General features: G+C 35.1%; 3 protein-coding genes across 4 annotated transcripts; 2 read left to right on the forward strand and 1 right to left on the reverse strand.

Annotated features, from left to right (window-relative positions):
• The first annotated feature begins 4,512 nt into the window (after positions 1-4,512).
• LOC129892697 (secreted RxLR effector protein 161-like) lies at positions 4,513-5,660 on the forward strand. The gene is made up of 3 exons (XM_055968276.1): positions 4,513-4,566; positions 4,939-5,411; positions 5,561-5,660. The coding sequence occupies exons 1-3, from the start codon at positions 4,513-4,515 to the stop codon at positions 5,658-5,660; spliced, it is 627 nt and encodes a 208-aa protein (XP_055824251.1).
• Positions 5,661-8,592: 2,932 nt separating this feature from the next.
• Positions 8,593-15,759, forward strand: LOC129891954 (protein ROLLING AND ERECT LEAF 2-like). 2 transcript variants are annotated; one of them, XM_055967457.1, is made up of 5 exons: positions 8,593-8,803; positions 9,838-11,101; positions 11,705-11,916; positions 12,425-12,648; positions 14,943-15,759. In XM_055967457.1, exons 2-5 carry the CDS (start codon positions 9,967-9,969, stop codon positions 15,655-15,657), a joined length of 2,286 nt encoding a protein of 761 aa, XP_055823432.1. In that variant the 5' UTR covers positions 8,593-8,803; positions 9,838-9,966; the 3' UTR covers positions 15,658-15,759. The 2 variants fall into 2 exon arrangements, with proteins under 2 accessions (XP_055823432.1, XP_055823433.1); XM_055967458.1 differs by lacking the exon at positions 8,593-8,803 and adding an exon at positions 8,891-8,912.
• Positions 15,760-17,271: 1,512 nt separating this feature from the next.
• On the reverse strand, positions 17,272-18,667 carry LOC129891994 (uncharacterized). Its single transcript, XM_055967508.1, has 2 exons — positions 18,421-18,667; positions 17,272-17,719 (listed from the first exon to the last, which is right to left on the reverse strand). Exons 1-2 carry the CDS (start codon positions 18,534-18,536, stop codon positions 17,515-17,517), a joined length of 321 nt encoding a protein of 106 aa, XP_055823483.1. The 5' UTR covers positions 18,537-18,667; the 3' UTR covers positions 17,272-17,514.
• Positions 18,668-19,955: the final 1,288 nt, after the last annotated feature.

The following is a 19,955-nucleotide window of genomic DNA, read 5'->3' on the forward strand; positions in this document are numbered from 1 at the left end:
ATCCGGTGGAGGTATTCGAGTGCGGTTTCGGCAATTGAGGTAGGTTTGGCTATCTTTCTTTGAGATTGAGATGGGGTAATTAGTCATTCATATGTTATAGACTTTGGGATGGGGTTGTAGTATGAGTTGAGAATGTTATATATATTGTGATGTCCGTGTGGGGGCTCATTTATTAATGTGTTGCCGTGTGGGGGTTTATTCGTATTACATAGCCCGTGTGTGGGCCTTATTTGTTATCTTATTTGCTTTGAGAGCATGTGAATTGTGATTTGCCTAAGAGAGAGGCTTGAGTATATTATTTGACTTGTGATGCCGCTTGAGAGATTGAGTTGGGGGTTTTGAGCATACTTAAGTATTGAAATATTGTTGAGAAAGGGGTGAATATTTAAATGAAAGTGTGTTCTTCCCGTTACTATTTATTGAGGGTAAATATCATGTGTAGGTTAAGTTTTGAGAACTTTGAACCTTATACCACATGTGAGTTGATTATTACTTCCATGCATATGTGATTTGATGCATTCATCCTCATTCATCATATCATGAAACATGGGAAGTTGAGAAATATGGAAATTCTTTTTGAGAAAGAAAATAAAACACCTTTAAACCTTTGTATCTTGAGTCCCTGACCGAGGCAGTTTTCCGGCAGGGTAGTGGATGCATTGTGATCCTAACCTTTGTATCTTGAGTCCCTGACCGAGGCAGTTTTCCGGCAGGGTAGTGGATGCATTGTGATCCTAACCTTTGTATCTTGAGTCCCTGACCGAGGCAGTTTTCCGGCAGGGTAGTGGATACATTGTGATCCCTTGACCACGAGGAGGTGGCAAGGATAATGAGATATTGTGATTGAGGTATATGGTCTGCGAGACCCCCATAGGTCCTGCTTGGTAGCACAGCTCGGCAGGTGTATACGACAGGCTGTGCGATAGTCTTGATTCCACCGTACCACCACATCATTGCATCATCATATTGCATTGCATTGCATTGATATCTGTGCTGCTTGAATTATATGATTAATTGTGATTATGAGCTGTTATTATGGGTTTACTTTACTCGCGTCAATATATATATAAACTGGCGGCACCGATGCCGAAGTGGGACTTTTCTGTATGCAGGTGGATGCGTTCCTTAGTTTATTTCATAGGTTTGATTAATTCCTTATACTCAGTCAGCTAAAACCTACTGAGTACATGTGAATTGTACTCACCCCTACTTCTGTGTCCCTTTTTGATGCAGATACTAGTCGGGGTACCCCACGTGGCAGTTAATATTCTAGCGGATTGTGTATTCTCAGATTAGTGGTGAGGTCCCAGAATTCGGATCGTCACTAGTCTATCTTTATTTTTCAGTCTTTTGTATCATTCAGAGACTTATGTTGTATCTTCAGATTCGAACCTTGTATTAGATGCTCTTTATACTTATGACACCAGATTTTGGGATAATTTCTTCATTATTTTTTTCTTTTTATTTAAATCGTGGCATCACTTTCCTCTTTGGGAGTCTTGTATGAGTTTTATTTTTAGGGTTACACATCAGATTGGGTTTTGAGATGTGTGCCATCATGACCTCAGTTTTTGAATCATGACAGCTTGATCTTAAGGAATATTTTGATAGAATCAATGGGTCTAGGATTTATCAATTGCATGGGAGCATATTTACACTCACACAGGGATTATTGAATGTTTCTACATATTATACAAAACTGAAGAACTTGTGGGATGAGTATGATTTGATTTTGCCCCCCCTAGTTGTGACTATCACAAATAGAAAGACTATGTTGAACAGTTGCAGTATCAATGACTATTACAGTTTCTAATGGGATTAAGTGATGCTTACTCACAAGCTAGGGATCGGATTTTAATGATACCAAATTTGCTAAATGTAAACCAAGCATATGCCTTGGCAATACAAGATGAAAGTCAGAAGGAATTAGCAGGCAACATTCATGATGAAGTGGAATCCTTGGCAATGTATTCTGCAAGAAATAATAGACAAAATCAATATCCAAGGAAGAACTATCAATCTCTTTAATGTGACTATTGTAACATGAAATAACATGTAAAGGCAGACTGCAATAAGCTCAAGAAGTGTGATCATTATCATGCAACTGGACATGTGAAAGGAGATTGTTACTTGTTGATTGGCTATTCAGATAATTTCAAAGAGAAGAAGAAGGTGAATGTGGTGGTAGGAGGAGGTCAGACTAATTCACAACAGAGTGTGCAGGATCTAATAGAGAGGAAGGCACATATAGTTATAGGACAACAGATGTACAAAGGCTAAGTCTCACAAAAACAGTTGCTTTAGCTATTGAATAAAACCACACCAGAACAGCTTCATCAGCTACTAAATGTGCTAAAAGAAAATAGTGGCATCATAGATTCTCACAACAGTGCAAACAGTAGTGTTAACTTGGCAGGTAATGCTATCTCTTATTTGAAATGGATTATAGACTCAGGAGCTACAATCATATGATTAGTAATCTCAATTATTTGCAACTTAAAAATATAATAGGCAACATAGGTAAAGTGCAAATACCTACAGGAGATTCAACCACAGTTTCACATATTGGAGATTTTAAGCTAAGTGACAATGAAATGATCAGTGATGTCTTATGCATATCAACATTCAGGTTCAACCTTTTGTTTGTGTATAAACTAACAAAAGAATTGAATTGCTATGTATCTTTTTTTTCCCACATATTGTATATTTCAAGATCTCTTATATGGAAAGGTCAAGGGGATTGGTGATGTGGATGATGGACTGTATGTACTATATTGGAGACCAAAGCTGCAACAGAAGATCAAAACACTATTTGCAATAAAGAAGAAAGAAGGAGATCCAACACTTTCGCACAAGAGACTAAGACATATTCCCGTGGAGGTTCTTAGAAGAATGAAAGAATTTAGAACTTGTAGTAGTTTTACTATTGATAATTGCATAATTTGTCCACAAGCTAGACAAACTAGAGTCCCTTTTCCTATGAGTACCAAATTGTAGATGCTGTGTTTGACTTAGTGCACATGGATGTTTGTGGTTCATATAAGGTGTCTACTCATAATGGGAGTAGGTATTTCCTCACCTTAGTTGATGATAAATCTAGGTGGACATGAACCTTCTTGATTTCCTTAAAGTCTCATGTAATTGTTGTTTTAAAACAATTTCTGATAATGATAAAAAATCAGTTTGAAAGGTGTGTGAAAGTGTTTAGGTCGGCTAATGAAGGAGAATTTTTAAATTTCCACTGTCATGATCTTTTTATGTTGCATGTTATTGTTCACCAAAGGTCCTGTCCACAACAAAATGGAGTTGTGGAAAGAAAGCACAGACACTTACTAAAGACAGCAAGAGCCATCAAGTTTCAGGGTCATTTGCCAAACAGATTTTGGGGAGAATGTGTAGAAGTTGAAACTTACATTATCAATAGAATACCACTGTCTAGTCTGGGAAACAAGTCACCATATGAGAAGTTATATAACAAACAACCTTCTTTGGTACATTCCATAGTGATAGGCTGTCTTTCTTTTGCTACAAACTTAAGGAAAAATGACAAATTTGCATCAAATGCAACGAGAGTTGTGATGATTGGTTATGTTGTTGGTTAGAAGGGGTATAAATTGTTGGACATTGAGTCAGTAGTTATCTTTGTTAGCAGAGATGTCACCTTTCATGAAAATGAGTTTCCTTTTCAAGCAGAAATTCATGAACCTGAATTGCATGTATCATGTTGTAAGCTAACACCATGTGTACTCATCAATAATGCAACACCTAATGTAGAACCTGTAGTTGATGAGTGTATATCATTGTCCCGTGAACCTAGTGAGCAGGATATCAGAGATCCTAATGACCATCTACATATAGATGATATTATAGATGTCATTTCTCCTCAAGATCAAGTACCAAGTGCTAGTTCTCTACAAGCTCAACCAGTACCACCAGTGCTCTCTAGTCACTCTACTTTACCAGGAGTCATTGCCAATAAGAAATCCAATAGATCTGCAAAACCTCCCATTTGGCATGCAGATTATGTGCTCACTAAGAAAAAAGCTGGAAATTGTTTATACTTCATTGGAGATGTGGTAGATTATGATAGCATCTCACCAGCCTATAAGAGTTTTGTGTCTAAGCTTTCTCAAGACAAAGAGCCTACTTCTTATCATGAAGCCATACAAGATTCTAGGTGGATTGAAGCTATGAAGAGTGAAATACAGGCACTGGAAGATAATCATACTTGGCAGATCACACACTTGCCCAAGGATAAGAGGGCTATAGGATGTAAGTGGGTGTACAAGATAAAGTATAGGGCTGATGGAGAGGTTGATAGATTCAAGACTAGGTTGGTAGCCATGGTTACAACCAAAAGGAGGGCTTGGAATATCAGGAAACCTCTCTCCTATTGTAAAAATGGGGATTGTTAGAGCTGTTATAGCATTAGCTACTGCCCATAACTGGCAAATAAATCAGATGAATGTGTTTAATGCCTTTCTTTAAGGTGATTTGTATGAAGAAATATACATGGAGCTACCTCTAGGTTTTGTCCATAAAGGTGAGAAGGGGACAGTGTGTAAGGTCACCAAATCACTTTATGGACTTAAATAGGCTAGCAGATAGTGGAACATCAAGTTGACTACAACCTTGGCTAAATCTGATTTTCAGCAGAGACATTATGACTATTCATTATTCATAAAGCATCAAGAAAATAGTTTAGTCATGGTTCTAGTTTATGTTGATGATCTGTTAATCACAGGAAATGATCATAAGCTGATATTGGAGACAAAGGAAATCCTTAAAGACAATTTCAAGATCAAGAATTTAGGTGACTTGAGATATTTTTTGGGAATTGAATTTGCTAGAAGTAACACTGGGATCCTTATACATTAGAGAAAATACTACCTTGAATTAATTTCAGACATAGGATAATCAAGTTCAAAACCTGTTGAGGCTCCCATTGAATTAAATCAGAAATTGACTACTACAAAATTTGATTTGCATTTTTCATCTACAGATGAGAAGGATAAGCTGCTAGTAGATCCTTATAAGTATCAAAAGTTGGTAGGAAAATTATTTTACTTGACCATTACAAGGCCAAATATTGTATTTGCAGTGCAATTACTAAGCCAATTTATGCATAGTCCCGGGACATCACACATGGAGGCAACAATAAGGGTAGTTAAATATGTGAAACAATCACCAAGTCTTGGAATACTCATGACAGCTAATGCTACTAATCAGTTGACTGCATACTGTGATGCAGATTGGGCATCATGTCTAAATAGTAGGAAATCCATAACTGGCTACATAGTTACATATGAAAATTTCTTGACTTCATGGAAGTTCAAGAAACAGGATACTACTTCAAGAAGCTCAGCTGAGACTGAGTACATAAATTTGAGTTCAACAGTTGTAGAAATTGTGTGGTTAGTTGGTTTATTCAAGGAACTAGGAGTGCAAATGAAGTTGCCAGTGCCAGTACACAGTGACAACAAGTCAGCCATCTAAATTGTGGCAATCCAGTTTTCCATGAACGCACTAAACACATAGATATTGATTGTCACTTCATCAGAAAAAATGTTCAACTTGGATTAGTGCAACCTGTGTATTTGAAGACAACAGAGCAACCTACAGACTTGTTCACAAAGAGCCTTACTTGTGTACAACATTGATATCTACTTACCAAGCTAGGAATGAAGAGTGTTTTTCACACGCCCAGCTTGAGGGAGGATGTTGAGCAGTTAGTTAAATGTATAGCTGTCAATTAGATCAACTAATCCCAAATGATCAGTTAGTTAACTTAATCGTTCAGTCTGTTACTGGTTTGTTAGATAGTTAGTTGATTAATCACAGCTATAAATAAAGGTGTTAGCAGTAGAGTTGAGGATCATTCATGTAAGAATGAAGTTGCAGTAATGAAGTTCATGTTCACTGCATTGTTCTCTTAAGTGTTATTCTATTTCCCATTCAATCCATTAGATTTAACTAGGGGTGTACATGAGCCAGGTTGGTTCGGATTTTTTACAAATCAAATCAAACCATTTGTGTTAAGTTATTAAATCTATAAACCAAACCAAACCAATAAAAGTCGGATTTTTCGATATCAATTTTTCTCAGGTTTTTTTGGGTTTCTCGGGTTTTTCATAGTATCTAATAAAAAGCATAAAGCAGTACTTCTTAAAAAGAATTCTAGTACAAAATATCAATATATAAGATGGAGGCAGAACACTATTTGAAGTTTTAACTTTATAATATAACTTTATAAGATGTGATTTTTTGTATATTATTTAGATGAGTTTCTCAACTCCAAATCTAAATGTAAGAAAGAAAACAAAAATTATGAAAAATTTTAAAAAATATTTATAAATTACATTTTAATAAATATTTTTATGTATAACATAATTTAAAAGTAGTATATCTATAATCGGGTCGGTTTGGGTTCGGTTTGACTTTTTTTAGTTAAAACCAAACCAACCCTATAATGGTCGGGTTTTTTTTCCAAACACCAAACCAAGTCAAACCAAATCACTAGTCGGGTTTTTTTTCCGGTTTGGTTCAATTTATCGATTTGGTGCGGTTTATCGATTTGCCCTGTACAGCCCTAGATTTAACAGTAAGCATCAAGGGGAAATAAGACACGTTTTGTTCTATAGAAAACATTTTAAAAGTATATAGCAAACACATTGCGAATCAAAAAAAGGGAAAATTTAAAAGTAGAAGTTTAGTTCATAGTTTCATACTATGAAAAGGGGTTATGTTTGAGTACCACCTATTTATTTATACTTTCGTTTTTGGCTTTTTATTGGGTGTTTAAAACTTGAATTGAGATCCAATTAAATTTATTTATGTCGGAAAGTTTCAAATTGAAAGTAAGAATGCTCCCTAACAAAGATAATTTCACACTCAAGAGGACTCGAATTCAAAATAGAATAAGAATGAAAAGAGTGCTTACAAATCCACTCCAGCCCCTACCGGTCTTTTATCGTTGGTTAGAGTTAAGTATTAGTAATATAAAGATTAGTTATATAAAAAATTATATATTATTTTATGCAAGATTTAGTTATTCATATATCAATTTTTTCATCTTCTATCATGCATAAAATAATACATAGATTTCTCATAACTTATACATCTATTAGTTATGCGGATTTCTAAATTACAAACCAAATACTATATAAATTCTATGTTACATGAATAATTTACCTCCTAAACAATTATCAATCGTGACATTATTTATATAAAATTTATTACCTATATAATTCTATCTCCAAATCTGCTAGTGGTAAATGAAAGAACGAAGAGGAATATGATTCCTATTCAAATGTTCTTTCTCAAAAATATAATCAAACACAATTTATCTTCAATTCCTATTCCATTAATTTCAAATAACACAAAAATTATATTTAAAATTATTTATGACCAAACGCCCACTTAAACTCATAATAAAATGGTGAATATTATCTAGAACCTTTCAAACAAGTATATATATATATATATATATATATATATATATATATATATATATATATATATATATATATATATATATGAACAACAATTTTTGAAAATGAATAAAAGCAAATTGGAGGGCTATCACTATTTATAAGAACATTAAAAGAAGTTCTAATGAAACGAGCTTTATTTACAAAAGAGGTTTAAGTTATTGATTTGAAATTAATTATATTTTTCAGAGCATTTACCTCAAAATGGCTAAGATTTAATTATTTTTCCTTTTTAGTTTTTGTTCTACTATTCTTTTTTTTGCCTTCATTTTAATTTTATAATTCCACAATTTCACATAATAATCATTAAGAATTTAGGATCTTTGGACCAAAAAAAGTATTTATCAATGTATCAAGTTTTTCATCTTCTGTCCTGCATGAAATAGTACATGAATTTCTCAAAATTTATACATATATTAGTTATGCAGATTTCTAAATTACAAATCAAATACTAAATTAATTCTATATTACCGATCAAACACCATATTAATTAGCACGATAAAATAAATATTAATCCAAATAATCAAGGAGAAATACAAAAAAAAAATGAAAAAAAGTTAGAAGGAAAGTCGTATCTAGTCACACACACACAACAAATCATACAGATATTATGAATTTTATGAACCTAAAAAAAATAGGTGGAAAAGGTAACAAAAAAAATAAAAATTGTCAAAAAACGTGTGAATAGTATACCCAGCAGGCAAAAGCATATGATCAAGTACATCAGCACATCTTAGCCAATAACTTTAGATAAGGTTCGATTATAGTATTTTATTTATTAACTCAATCTATATTAATTTATTTAAATTCAATTTAAATCGTTCACATCTCATCATTCGAATAAGGCCAAAGTGTACATATATGTCATTCAAGGACCATAAAAAATTTAAGAAGTCTATGCATTTCAAAATAACTTCAGACACAGATACGCAATGTCTAAAAAGTTTAATATGGCTAAAGCTTAATCATTTTTATCGAAAGTTTAAACATGTTTGAAAAAAAGATTAGTGAGTGGCATTTCCGTAAATAAATAGAACATGAATGGCATTAACTATAAAAGCGTCAATATTCTGAAACCTGACCATATTCTTTCCTTTACCTTATTTTTGCTTTTCGGTGCTACTATTCTTCCTCTTCACTTTGCTTTTCTTCACTTTAAATCTGTTTTGACCGTTGCTTTCTCTCTCTACCAACACAACGTCTCTCTGTTTTTTCCTTTCTTTCTCTCTCACACAGTCACACACTTATCACTGATCACAAACTCCCACTTGGGTTATTCTTTGTTGTTCATCTTCTTAACGATTTTTTGCCAGGTACGGATATTTTTTGCTACTTGGCCCACTTGTTATCTTCATTTTGTATGTTGGTAAAATGGGTTTTGTCAGGGAATGAGAAAATCATGAAAGCAAGTTCAGTTTTTGTGTGAGCGAGCTTCTTTTTTAAAAATGGCATCTATTTTGTTTTTCTTCAAGATTTGAGCCATTTATTGTTAATTTCTTAAAAGGAAATGTTAACATTTTTGTGGGATTTTTTGTGTTTATACCTCTAATGGATGATATTTCAGAGGGGGGGTTTCTACTGGTTTCTATGTTTGGTTGCTGATTTTTGCGGTTAATTTGGAAAATGTTGAAATGGGTTCCTATTTTTTTTTTTTGTGATTTATTTAGCTGAATATACTGAACCCAGTTGCTATTTTTGGTTTAATATTTGAGGGGGCATTGCAAACTCAATTTTTAGTTCTTGGAATTAATGGGTAATAATAATCTTCATCCTTTACTTTAAGAACCCTTCTTTTTTCCTTTTTGGGTTCATCAGTTTTACTGGCTTGTGGAGTTGTAGTAAGCTGCTTAATATCTTTGCTAAATTTGTTCTTATTTTTTGCTAATGATCTTCTGTAAATTATAATTGCCTTTTTTAAGTAGAAAAGGATAGTATAATCTTGCTATTCTATGAACAGTCTCATTCTGTTTTTTCGTTGCTGATAAGTATGGGTTTATCGATTTTTTGGAACTTGATGTGCTCTACCTGAACATTTTTTTGATATAAAATTGAACATTTTTCATGATATGTTCTTGATTTCACTGGGTATATTGTTGTTGTTGTTGTTGTTCTTGATTTCTTGGAGATAAAGCATTTCTATTCCTTTAGACCAAGCTATTGCAAGTACTTTCAACTTTTCTTTTTCTCCTTATGGCTTATTAACAAGGCAAAGAACCTAAATATGTTATTGTTTCCAATAATTTATGCATAGAATTGCTTGCTGTTTGTTTCTTTTCTTGTTGGTTATATATTTTATGATTCTCTCTGAGAATGAAACTTCTGAAATGCACTTTCTTGTTTTGAACAGTTTGCTGGTTTCCATATGAATCTGGTGACTGTATTCAGAGGACTTAATCTCGTTTCCTGTTTCGATTCGAGCCTGAAAAATTCTTAGGCTTTTTAAGAATAGAAGATAGATAAAGTTGATTTGAGAGAGATGGGATGTTCTTCATCCAAGTTGGATGATGAAGAGGCTGTTCAACTTTGTAAAGATCGAAAGAAGTTCATAAAACAAGCAGTGGAACAGCGGATGCGATTTGCTTCTGGACATTTGGATTATATCCATGCCATGGAAAGAGTTTCTGCTGCCCTTCGAGATTATGTTGAAGTCGATGAGCCTCGTGAGTTTTTGCTGGATTCTTTTAAAACTCCACCCTTTACAACACCGGTTAAGAAAGTAAGTCCTGGTTTCATCTCCATAGAACCAAAATCCTTTTCCATAACAAACGTGAAGTCTGAACCAAAACCCAAATCCACTATAAAAATAAATTATCTTAGGTCAGGTGGGAATCCTGCTGTTTCTGTTGAAGAAAGACCTCAGTCACCCGAAACAGTTAGAATCCAGGCTTATTCCCCAGTGCATCAATATGGGATGGATAGTTTTTTTTCTATGCAATCCTCACCGATGAACCCTTCGATTTTTCAATATTCCCCCAACAACAGGCCTAATTTGCCTCCCCCTTCACCACAAACATCATCACAGTGGGATTTTTTTTGGAATCCATTTTCTTCACTTGATTATTATGGTTACCCTATGAGAAACAACCTTGAGCAGACAATTCTCGACGATGACAATGATGGGCTAAGACAAGTTAGGGAGCAAGAAGGAATTCCTGAACTAGAAGAGGAAACAGAGTTAGAAGAAACTGATCATGGGGAGGATGTGAAAGAGGAGAGGACCAAAGCAGCTCACAATTGTGATAAAGATGAAGGTATGGTGGAAGATGTCGACGATGATGAAGATGATAGCGATGAGGAAGAAACCAACGATGAACATGAAAATGTTCCCCATATTCAAGAATTACTATCTAAGCCCAACCAAACCACAACAGTGGCAAAGACACAGAATGTAGGGCAACTTAGCAATAATGAGACAGCAGTTGTTGATCCTGAAGCAAAAGAGGAAACACCTGGATTTACTGTTTATGTAAATAGAAGGCCTACAAGCATGTCAGAAGTTATTAAGGATCTTGAAAGTCAGTTTACGATTGCTTGTAATTCTGCTAAAGAGGTGTCAACTGTGTTAGAAGCTATCAGGGCTCAGTACTCGTTGCAATCGAATGATCAGTCAGGTAAGGTGCTTACATAAAATGCTTCACGACACTTCTCTTATTTTCTTGTTCTTAATGACTGTGCACCCTAAGTCAAATATGCATGCAGTGGAAATAGCAGTCACATTATTTTAGCATGTTCAAGATCAAAGAGTTAGGTCCTTGCATGTTCCTCGTAGCATGGAAAATGCTATTTCTTATTGCTTCTAATCTGGACTTCTCTTTAAGGTCTCTTGCCAAAAGTAACTGATATATTTCGGGAGAAATGGCAAGCTTCAGAACATTATACAGTCGCATTGTTAGAAGAAACCAAGTTTCTTTGTGAAGGAACAATCTAATAAGAAGAATTGTTTTTTCACTTTGAAGCTCAATGTTATTCCAAAGTGATGTGCCTTCTATAGAAGTTTCTTTATGCCATTTTCTCACGCAAATGATATAGAAGTCGACTAGAAGAAGTGCCCATTTTTTCTGTTAAAAGAAGTAAGCAAATGATTATTTTTTTGATTGTCATCAATTAATCCTTAACACCTCCAGATTTGTCATTTAAAGGATTGTCGCCATGCTATTTGGTCAACGTTTCGAAATATTTATGTTTGGAAGCTTATGTTCTTATTTTATTTGCAGCGATGAAAATCTTGAATCCAGTAGCTCTATTTCGCTCAGGGTCATCAAGATCATCCTCTTCGAGATTTTTGATTAATCCTTCAACTTTAAGAGATGAGGGTTATCAGAGCAGTAGTGACTTATCTGATGAATCTAGCATGTTCTCAAGCAGTCATCAGTCAACCTTGGACAGATTATATGCCTGGGAGAAAAAACTATATGAGGAAGTCAGGGTATGCTTCTGCTTTTAAAAGAAAATTTAAGATATAAATCAATTTCGACTAGTTTCTGTCTAAAAATAGGATGAGACACTAAACTGTCGGAAAGAGAAGAATTCAAATATGACTCCTTGAGCAAGAAGAAAAATTATCACTGTTCATCCCAGAATAACAGGAAAATACCAACAATTATTACTGTTCATTCCAGAAATAACAAGAAAATGCAAGACATGCATGTATATATAAAATGAACGGGATGCATGAATTCCATTTGTTTACAACCTGTTGAAAAGTAGAATGAATTCAAATATTACTCTTGAGCAAGAAGGATAATTATTATTGTTCATTCCAGAAATAACAGGAAAGTAAAAGACATTTATGTATGGATAAAACGAAATTATGGCTTAAAATTGCTTTGCCTAATCTGACCTCCAAACATGTTTCTCTTAAGTAACATTCTCCTGTTAACCTAATTACTCTAATATGTTGAACATCAGTTATTCACTATTATAATGTTTGATAGGCAGGTGAGCGGATCCGGCTAGCTTATGAGAAAAAATTGAATCAACTCAGAAATCTAGATGTAAATGGAGCAGACCCTTCGTCTGTGGATAAAACAAGAGCAGCCATTAGTAATCTGGATACTCAGATAAAGGTTTCAATCCACTCTGTTGAATCTATCTCTAGAAGGATTGAAACTTTACGGGATGAAGAATTGCAACCTCAGCTTTTAGAATTAGTGCAAGGGTATGTATATGATATCCCTCTTACTGTTCTTCAGCTATCTATACTAGCCAACCATTCCAATCCACTCCGTTTCAATTTGTTTGGCCTATTTTGACTTGGCATGAAGTTTAAGAAAAGAAATAAGACTTTTGAATCTTGTGGTCTTAAATTAAAGAGTTGCTAAAAAGGAAAATGTTCAGTCTTTTTGAAACCAACTAAAAAGGAAGTAGGTCAAATAAATTGAAATGGAGGGAGTATGATTTATTTGCTAAAACTGTCATGTTCTTGAAGCTGCCCCATATACATGTGTACGTACGTATGGTTGTATCTTCTCACATAATTGTACATGTATGTTACCAAAAAAGATTTAAAAGAAAATGTGAGAGAAGTTCCTTTAATGATAGAATCAAGTAAGACATTTTACATTGATTTCTCAATTGTAAAAAAAGGTATAACATTTTACATTGTTAACAAGTTGTTATTATCATAGATTGATTACTATAACACAAGGTAACAACCGAGAGCTCCATCTATTGATTCTTAGTTGCTCTTAGTTGTTTATAGGGGTGGCAAAGGGGCGGATATGGAAGAATAAAAAATGGGTCAGGTGAAAACAAATAAAATGTCTAACCCATCTATATTGATATGGATAAAAAACGGGTAAAAGAGATAAGTACTCCCAAATTATAAGCATTTCTTCTTTCTTTTTTCTCTTTTTAGGGTGTGTTTGGTATGAAAGGAAATATTTTCCACGTAACCTTTTTTTGCTAAAAAAATATTTTCTTGAAAATTAAGTGGTCAACAATTGAGTCTCGAGTCGGGGTCAAAAGTTCGGACTTGGATTCTAGATGGGGTTAGGAGTTGGGTGCCAGATTTGGATCGGGGTTAGGACTCCCAGATCAGGGTCGGGAGTCAGGTCCTGAGACGGGATAAGATCCTCGGTTAAGTTCATGGTCAAGAGTTGAGTCTTGAATCAAGGTTGGCAATTGGGGTCGAGAGTCAAACCTAGGTCGAGGTTTGGAGTTTTGTCATAGGTTGGGGTGAGGAGTCATAGTCGAGTCTTGGGTCAGGATTGAGGTCATGTCAGAAGACGAGAGTCAGGTCTAGGGTCGGCAGTCGAGTCTTGGGTTTCATGTCAGGGTCGAGATTTGGGTCCCAATTCAAGGTCGGAGTTGAGCTAAGGTTGGAAGTCGGGTCTTGAGTTAGGAGTCGAGAGTTAGGTCCCGGGTCGGGGTCGAGACTCGAGGTTAGGTTTTTGATCTAGGGTTAGGGTGATGAGTTGGGTCCTAGGTTGGAGTTGGTAATCAAATCCCAAGTTGGGTCTAGGGTTGGGAGTCGAGGCTCGGGTCTCATGTAAGGGTCAGGATTCGGGTCCCGCTTTGAGGTTGGAGTCGAGTAAGGATTGAAAGTCGGGGTTGAGAGTTGGGACCTAAGTTAGGAGTCAGAGTTATGTCCCAGGTCAGGGTCGAGTCTCGAGGTTGGGTCAGGGTTAGAGTTGGTAGTCGAATCCCAAAAGTGGAGTCTCAACTCGAGGTTGGTATTGGGGTCTAGAATTAGGGTCAAGAGTCGGAGTTGGTAGTCGAATCCCAAGTCGGATCTTAGGTCGGGGTCGAGTCTAGGTTCCAGGTGGGGTGTCGGGTCTTAGGTCTGGCTTGGGAGTGGGTCACAGGTAGGTGTTAGGAGTTGGGTCCTGTGTTAGGGTGGGGAGTCGAGTTATGGGTTGAGGTAAGACCGGTCTTGGGTCGGAAGTCCGGTACCCATTTTGGGGTAGTGAGGTTGAAAGAGTTTTTAAAAATTTATTTCTTTATGTTCGGAAGTCATTTTCCTTAAATTTGAGGAAAGTAATTCCATTTGAAAAATATTTTTCAAAACATTTAAGCCAGCCAAATATTAGAAAATTGAAAAAAAAAATTAGAAAATGTTTTCCTTTGTACCTAACTCACCCTTAATAAATATTTTTTGTTTGAGGTTACTTAAACCCTTTCATACTTTAAGGTGGCAGTGCAATTGGTGGATATCCATGGATTTCCATATGCTATGATATACATAATATGGGTTGATACATATTTGATCAACTTCTGAAATGATCGGATAAGTCGAGCTTCAGAGACTGTTCTTTTGGTTTCTATTAATAGCTGTCCCCAGCTTTCTCGATTTGGGTTTTGTTAGTCAATTATTGCTGCTAAAGTTTGACATCAATATAGTTAGTTGCTAATTAAAATTCAATGATTGAAGTTAGGTTTCTTCTGCTATAAACTGTTATTTGCTGCTATGTACTAAAAACTTACAACATAACCCTTTGATGGCCTCAACAGGTTAGGAAGAATGTGGAAGGTTATGACAGAGTGCCACCGAATGCAGAAGCATACTCTAGATGAAGCCAAGCTCTTGCTAGCTGGCACACCTTCAAAGAAGTCCGGAATAAGGAAGTACACGGTTATGTCACCTTCTGAGCCTCATAGGCTAGCTCGTTCTGCTGCTAACCTTGAGATGGAGCTCAGATATTGGAGAGCATGTTTCGAGTCATGGATCGTTTCTCAACGATCATACTTGCATGCTTTAGCAGGCTGGCTTTTGCGCTGTGCTCGTTCAGATTCTGACACATCAAAATTTCCCTTCTCTCCTCGTCGTTCCATGGGAGCTCCACCAATATTCAGCATTTGCATCCAATGGTCCAGGTTATTAGACTCCATCCGGGAGACCCCAGTGCTTGAAGGACTAGATTTTTTCGCAGCAGGAGTAGGCTCACTCTATGCACAACAACTAAAGGAAGATTCCCGCCGGACTCCTGGTGCGTCAAAGCGTCTCGACAGAGAATCTGATGGGAACATGGAGATCGTTGAAGTTGGACAGCTTGATGAGGAAATAATGACAGCAGAAAAGATGGCAGAGGTTGCCATTAGAGTGCTATGTGCAGGAATGTCAGTTGCTCTGAGCTCACTGACTGAGTTTGCCATAGCTTCAGCTGAAGGATATACTGATTTGCTAAAGAATTGTGAGAATATCAAACAGCCCCAAAATGCAGTGTAATTTACGTTACAATATTAGGTTAGGTAGGAAGGAATGCAATGTAAATTATATGTTGAGTAACTTGAGCCATAGAGGTGCCTTAATATATATATTAGTATTCAATCTGGTCTACTGATTATGCAGAACACAGAAGGGGAATAGAAAGCTACATAGAGGTGACTTAATATATATATATATATATATTAATTTTCAATCTGAGCTGCTGTTTATGCAGAACACAGAAGTAATAGAAAGTGCAAGTTGGTTTCTTTTATCTAAATAGTTGTAGATTTAAATCTACACTAACTTTTTAAAGTATCATAACCAAGTAAACATTCTATGTTGCACTAAAAATGCTCTTAATATATTAAATCAAACAATATGCTAAATGATTGTTTAGAATCTTTGGGCTGGTTTTCTGCTATGTTAGAGTGCTGGTCTTGAGCCTAATCCAGCCTTATTGTTGACACCCCTTTTGCAATTTCAGGATTGGCTTCTCTCTATAAAGACAGGTGCCTGCATTCTTATATAGTCAAGAATGGGTATAAACAGGATGGAGTATTGGGTACAGTGTTGATAGATATGTATTCCATGTCACTGAAAAATGCTCGAAGGATTTTTCGATCTATACCTAAGAAGAGGGTGGGGCATTGGAAGGCGATGTTAGTTGGTATGGCATGCATGGTATGGGAAAACATGCTCTTGAATTGTTCAATGAATTGAAAAGAAATGATGTGAAGGCTGTTACATTTGTTGCAGTGCTTAATACTTGCAATCATGTCAGATTCGTTGATGATGGTAGGCATTACTTTGATATGATGAAAAATGAACATGGAATTGAACCAAAAGTCGAAGTTTATGGTTGTTTGGTAGACATTCTTTGCTGAGCTTGGGCATCTTGAAATGATTAAAGTGCATCATAGAGAACATAACCGTGAAACAAGTCCAGTTGGTTCTAGGACTGATTGCTACTTAGAAATTGGTGAAGACGAAGCTAAAAGATTAATTGAAACAAGTCCAGAAACAACTCTCTTATGTTCTCCTTTCAAATATGTATGTTGTGGCAGAGCAAGTTTGACAAATAAGAGAAATGATGAAGATAAGGAGGGGTGAGAGAGGAAGCAGGACGAAGCTCAGGGAGCATAAAGGTGTGCTTTATGAGTTCACATCCTAATATTGAGGAAATACAATCCAAGGTTAAAGAGATGAAGTTGAAATTGGTCTGATTAACCTGGAACTCCAAATCATGTAGTGAAAAACCTACGCGTTTTCAATGATTGCCATGGAGTTACAAAACTATTATCTAAAATCTATCAAATGGAGATAGTTGTTAGAGACAACAGACGTTTTCATCATTTCAAGCCCTTATCTTCTGGTGAAAACATTTGATATCAACCCTTCCGTCTCATTACTGCTATCAGAAAAATTATGTATTAGTGAGGATATCCTTTTTCTACTGTAAATGTGATTGAAAGGATCGTTTGGTATGAGGAATAGCACTGTACAGCCAGATTCTAAAATAAAGAACCAAATCCTACATTATAATCAGTGTATAATATGTCCACAAACCAAAAAACCTACTAGTAAGTAACTGCACTGATGCCTTATTAGTTATTCTTATATGGTTTCAGAATATCAAAAGTATCATGACAAGCTGAAATTTCATATACTAGTAGTCGGTAGATAACATTTCCAGAACTCAGGGCAAACTTGCCGCCTTTCCATCAGTCAAGCTGATAGTATAACTTACGTGTATGATCAAATTTCGACAGATTCTACTACAGAAGCATCATTTATCTTCTATGTAGTAAAGAAGAAACTTTCCAAGAAGCATTGACAACTATTCGAATATAATAAGCTTGTATAGCGTAAAGTAGATCAAGCCTGACTAAGTTTAGAACACTCGGGGCACTGAAAGTGTCCTCTGGCTCGACATTTCGTACAAGAAGAAGAGGATCCTACTTTTGATTTGTCCTCCAAAAGAATGAAATTGAATGGTCCTCCTTTAATTGTACCAGATCCCTTGCAGCTTGAACATGCTATCAGCCTCAAATCTCCACATTTTTTGCACATTCCTAGTGAACTGTTCATAGGAAGAAAAAAAATGCAGCAAAACAGTTTACCATTTTTTCTCTAAAAACTAATAATATATGCATTATGTATTAACACTGAAACAAAAGGCAGTTGGGTTCTTGATGATCAATGAGAGCTATGAATTATAATTCGTGGAGTTTAAGTTGTATGCACTAACATTCAAACCACTTATAAAGTAATTTCTTTCTTTTATAATCGAGAAATTCCAGACAAAATTTGCTGATAATTTTTTTTTTCCTATTCCAAGCCTAAAAACTTCCTATTCCAAGCCTAAATTTGCTGATAATGTGTAAAGATTCACTGATATTTGTTTTGATTATTGCTTAAATTTTATTGTATCTTATTGTTAAATCCAGAATCAAATAATAACGAAAAATCTCATTTGTGTGACAACTGATTTGGTGTGATGGCACCATTTCCTTATAATTTTTCCGTACTTTGTTTTTTCTTAATAATCTTATTTGATCCTTTACCCTATATTTTTACAGTAGCTCTACTTTTCTAGTAGATTTATGTGTGCCATTATATAACAATGAAAAAGGATATAATCTATCCAAATATTGTATTCATCGATAACATGATACAATTTAAATATATTATGAAACAATAAGTAACAATCATTAAAAAAAAATACAAAGCAAAACCCAAAAAGGAAAAAAAGAAGAAATAAGTAGTGATGGTGGCTAGTACCTGCGCTGAGAAGAAGAGATGAAGGAATCAATTTTGGGAGCATAAATGGTGGCAGCAAGTAGTAAGCCACCCACTCCAAATCCTGCTATTTCACTTGCTGTTATGTGTTCAAACATTTCCCCCTTTTTTCTGCTTAATTAATGTTCAAAATTGCATTAATAGAAACAGATTGTATATTGTTGGAAAAGAAAGCAATGCTCTCTTATCCCAACTGTTGGATAAGATATTTGGGGCTGTTTTATTTTGCAAATATATCTTTTTCTTTGGCTCAAAATATATCTATTTTTATAGGGTACAGACTCAAAAAACGAAAAAACAACAGTAGAATATCAAGATAAAAAAATAAAATGAAGCAACAGATAATAAAAACACATTGAAGAATAAGAAATAACGTGATTACTAAATGCTATTACTAATAAGGAGAAAAAGATATGGGACTAGCCCCCTGCCTCTTCCACCTAAGCTAGCTACTAACTTTCTACCATAACATTCAATTATCGTATCTTTCTATTTCAGGTCATGCTCTCAATAAATTATAGTTGTGTCATGTGTTGTCTAATCACACAAATTTCACCTCACCCCCATTCCGTTCTTTTCGACATATCTCTATTTTTTTTTGATGATCATGGTGTATGGGTCAGCTTTCGTACACCTCAACTAATTTCATTGGATACCTCTATCTCTTTTAAATCCTACTACAACCAATCTCTCACATGCAGGGGCGAGGCTACATGGTGGCGAACCCCTTTCGGCAAAAAATTATACTATTTATACATGGTTAAAATAATTTTTTATGTATAAATAGTAGATGTCGAACCTCTTTGGCTAGTTCGTATGTCTATTTTTTTCAGATTTTGAACCCCTTTATTGAAAATCCTAGCTCCGTCACTGCTCACACATCCTAGCTGGTGCATTTGCACACACCTTTATATGCTCAAACCATCTCAGTCTTGCGTCCTTCATCTTATTTGCCACAGAGGTCACTCATATCTTACCATGTATAACTTCATTCGTAATCATGTCTCTCCTAATATGCTCACACATCTAAGTATACAAATCTTCGCTACATTCATCTTCTAAATGTGGGCATTCTTGTTTGGCCAACTCTCTATCTTATACAACAATATTGATCTAACCACATTTTATAGAAATTACTCTTAAATCTTGGTGATATATTTTTAGTTATACTATTATTATTTTATTTATATCTTGATATTGGTAAATAAAACACCGGAGATGTTCATAAAATTTTCTATTTAATTGGTCATAGAAAATTATTTATCATTTTTTATTTCTCAATCGAAGTCTGATAAATATATTTAAGCCGATTAATTTGAATTTGTATCAGAAAATTTCACTTTGGATATAAGTGCTTCTCGTCAAAGAAATTTATTTAAATTTTAGATAGCTAAATAAAATTTTATTTAGACTTCCAATTATGTTGAGCCGCCATGATACCCTAACTTTAGTATTTTCATTACTCAATCATTTAACTTTAGTATTTTCATTACTCAATCATTCTTTCACTCATACAA

Source organism: Solanum dulcamara, chromosome 6, assembly GCF_947179165.1.
Source record: "Solanum dulcamara chromosome 6, daSolDulc1.2, whole genome shotgun sequence".
Classification (NCBI taxonomy): domain Eukaryota; kingdom Viridiplantae; phylum Streptophyta; class Magnoliopsida; order Solanales; family Solanaceae; genus Solanum; species Solanum dulcamara.

Bases quoted from the DNA above. Each gene is read 5' to 3' on its own strand.
- LOC129892697 (XM_055968276.1), top strand. From the start codon at position 4,513: ATGGAGCTACCTCTAGGTTTTGTCCATAAAGGTGAGAAGGGGACAGTG. The intron at 4,567-4,938 runs GTCACCAAATCA...AAACCTGTTGAG, and splicing joins AGAAGGGGACAGTGTGTAAG to GCTCCCATTGAATTAAATCA. The intron at 5,412-5,560 runs GTGGTTAGTTGG...TCACTTCATCAG, and splicing joins TCAACAGTTGTAGAAATTGT to AAAAAATGTTCAACTTGGAT.
- LOC129891954 (XM_055967457.1), top strand. From the start codon at position 9,967: ATGGGATGTTCTTCATCCAAGTTGGATGATGAAGAGGCTGTTCAACTT. The intron at 11,102-11,704 runs GTAAGGTGCTTA...TTTTATTTGCAG, and splicing joins GCAATCGAATGATCAGTCAG to CGATGAAAATCTTGAATCCA. The intron at 12,649-14,942 runs GTATGTATATGA...TGGCCTCAACAG, and splicing joins CTTTTAGAATTAGTGCAAGG to GTTAGGAAGAATGTGGAAGG.
- LOC129891994 (XM_055967508.1), bottom strand. From the start codon at position 18,536: ATGTTTGAACACATAACAGCAAGTGAAATAGCAGGATTTGGAGTGGGT. The intron at 17,720-18,420 runs GTACTAGCCACC...TCCTATGAACAG, and splicing joins ATCTCTTCTTCTCAGCGCAG to TTCACTAGGAATGTGCAAAA.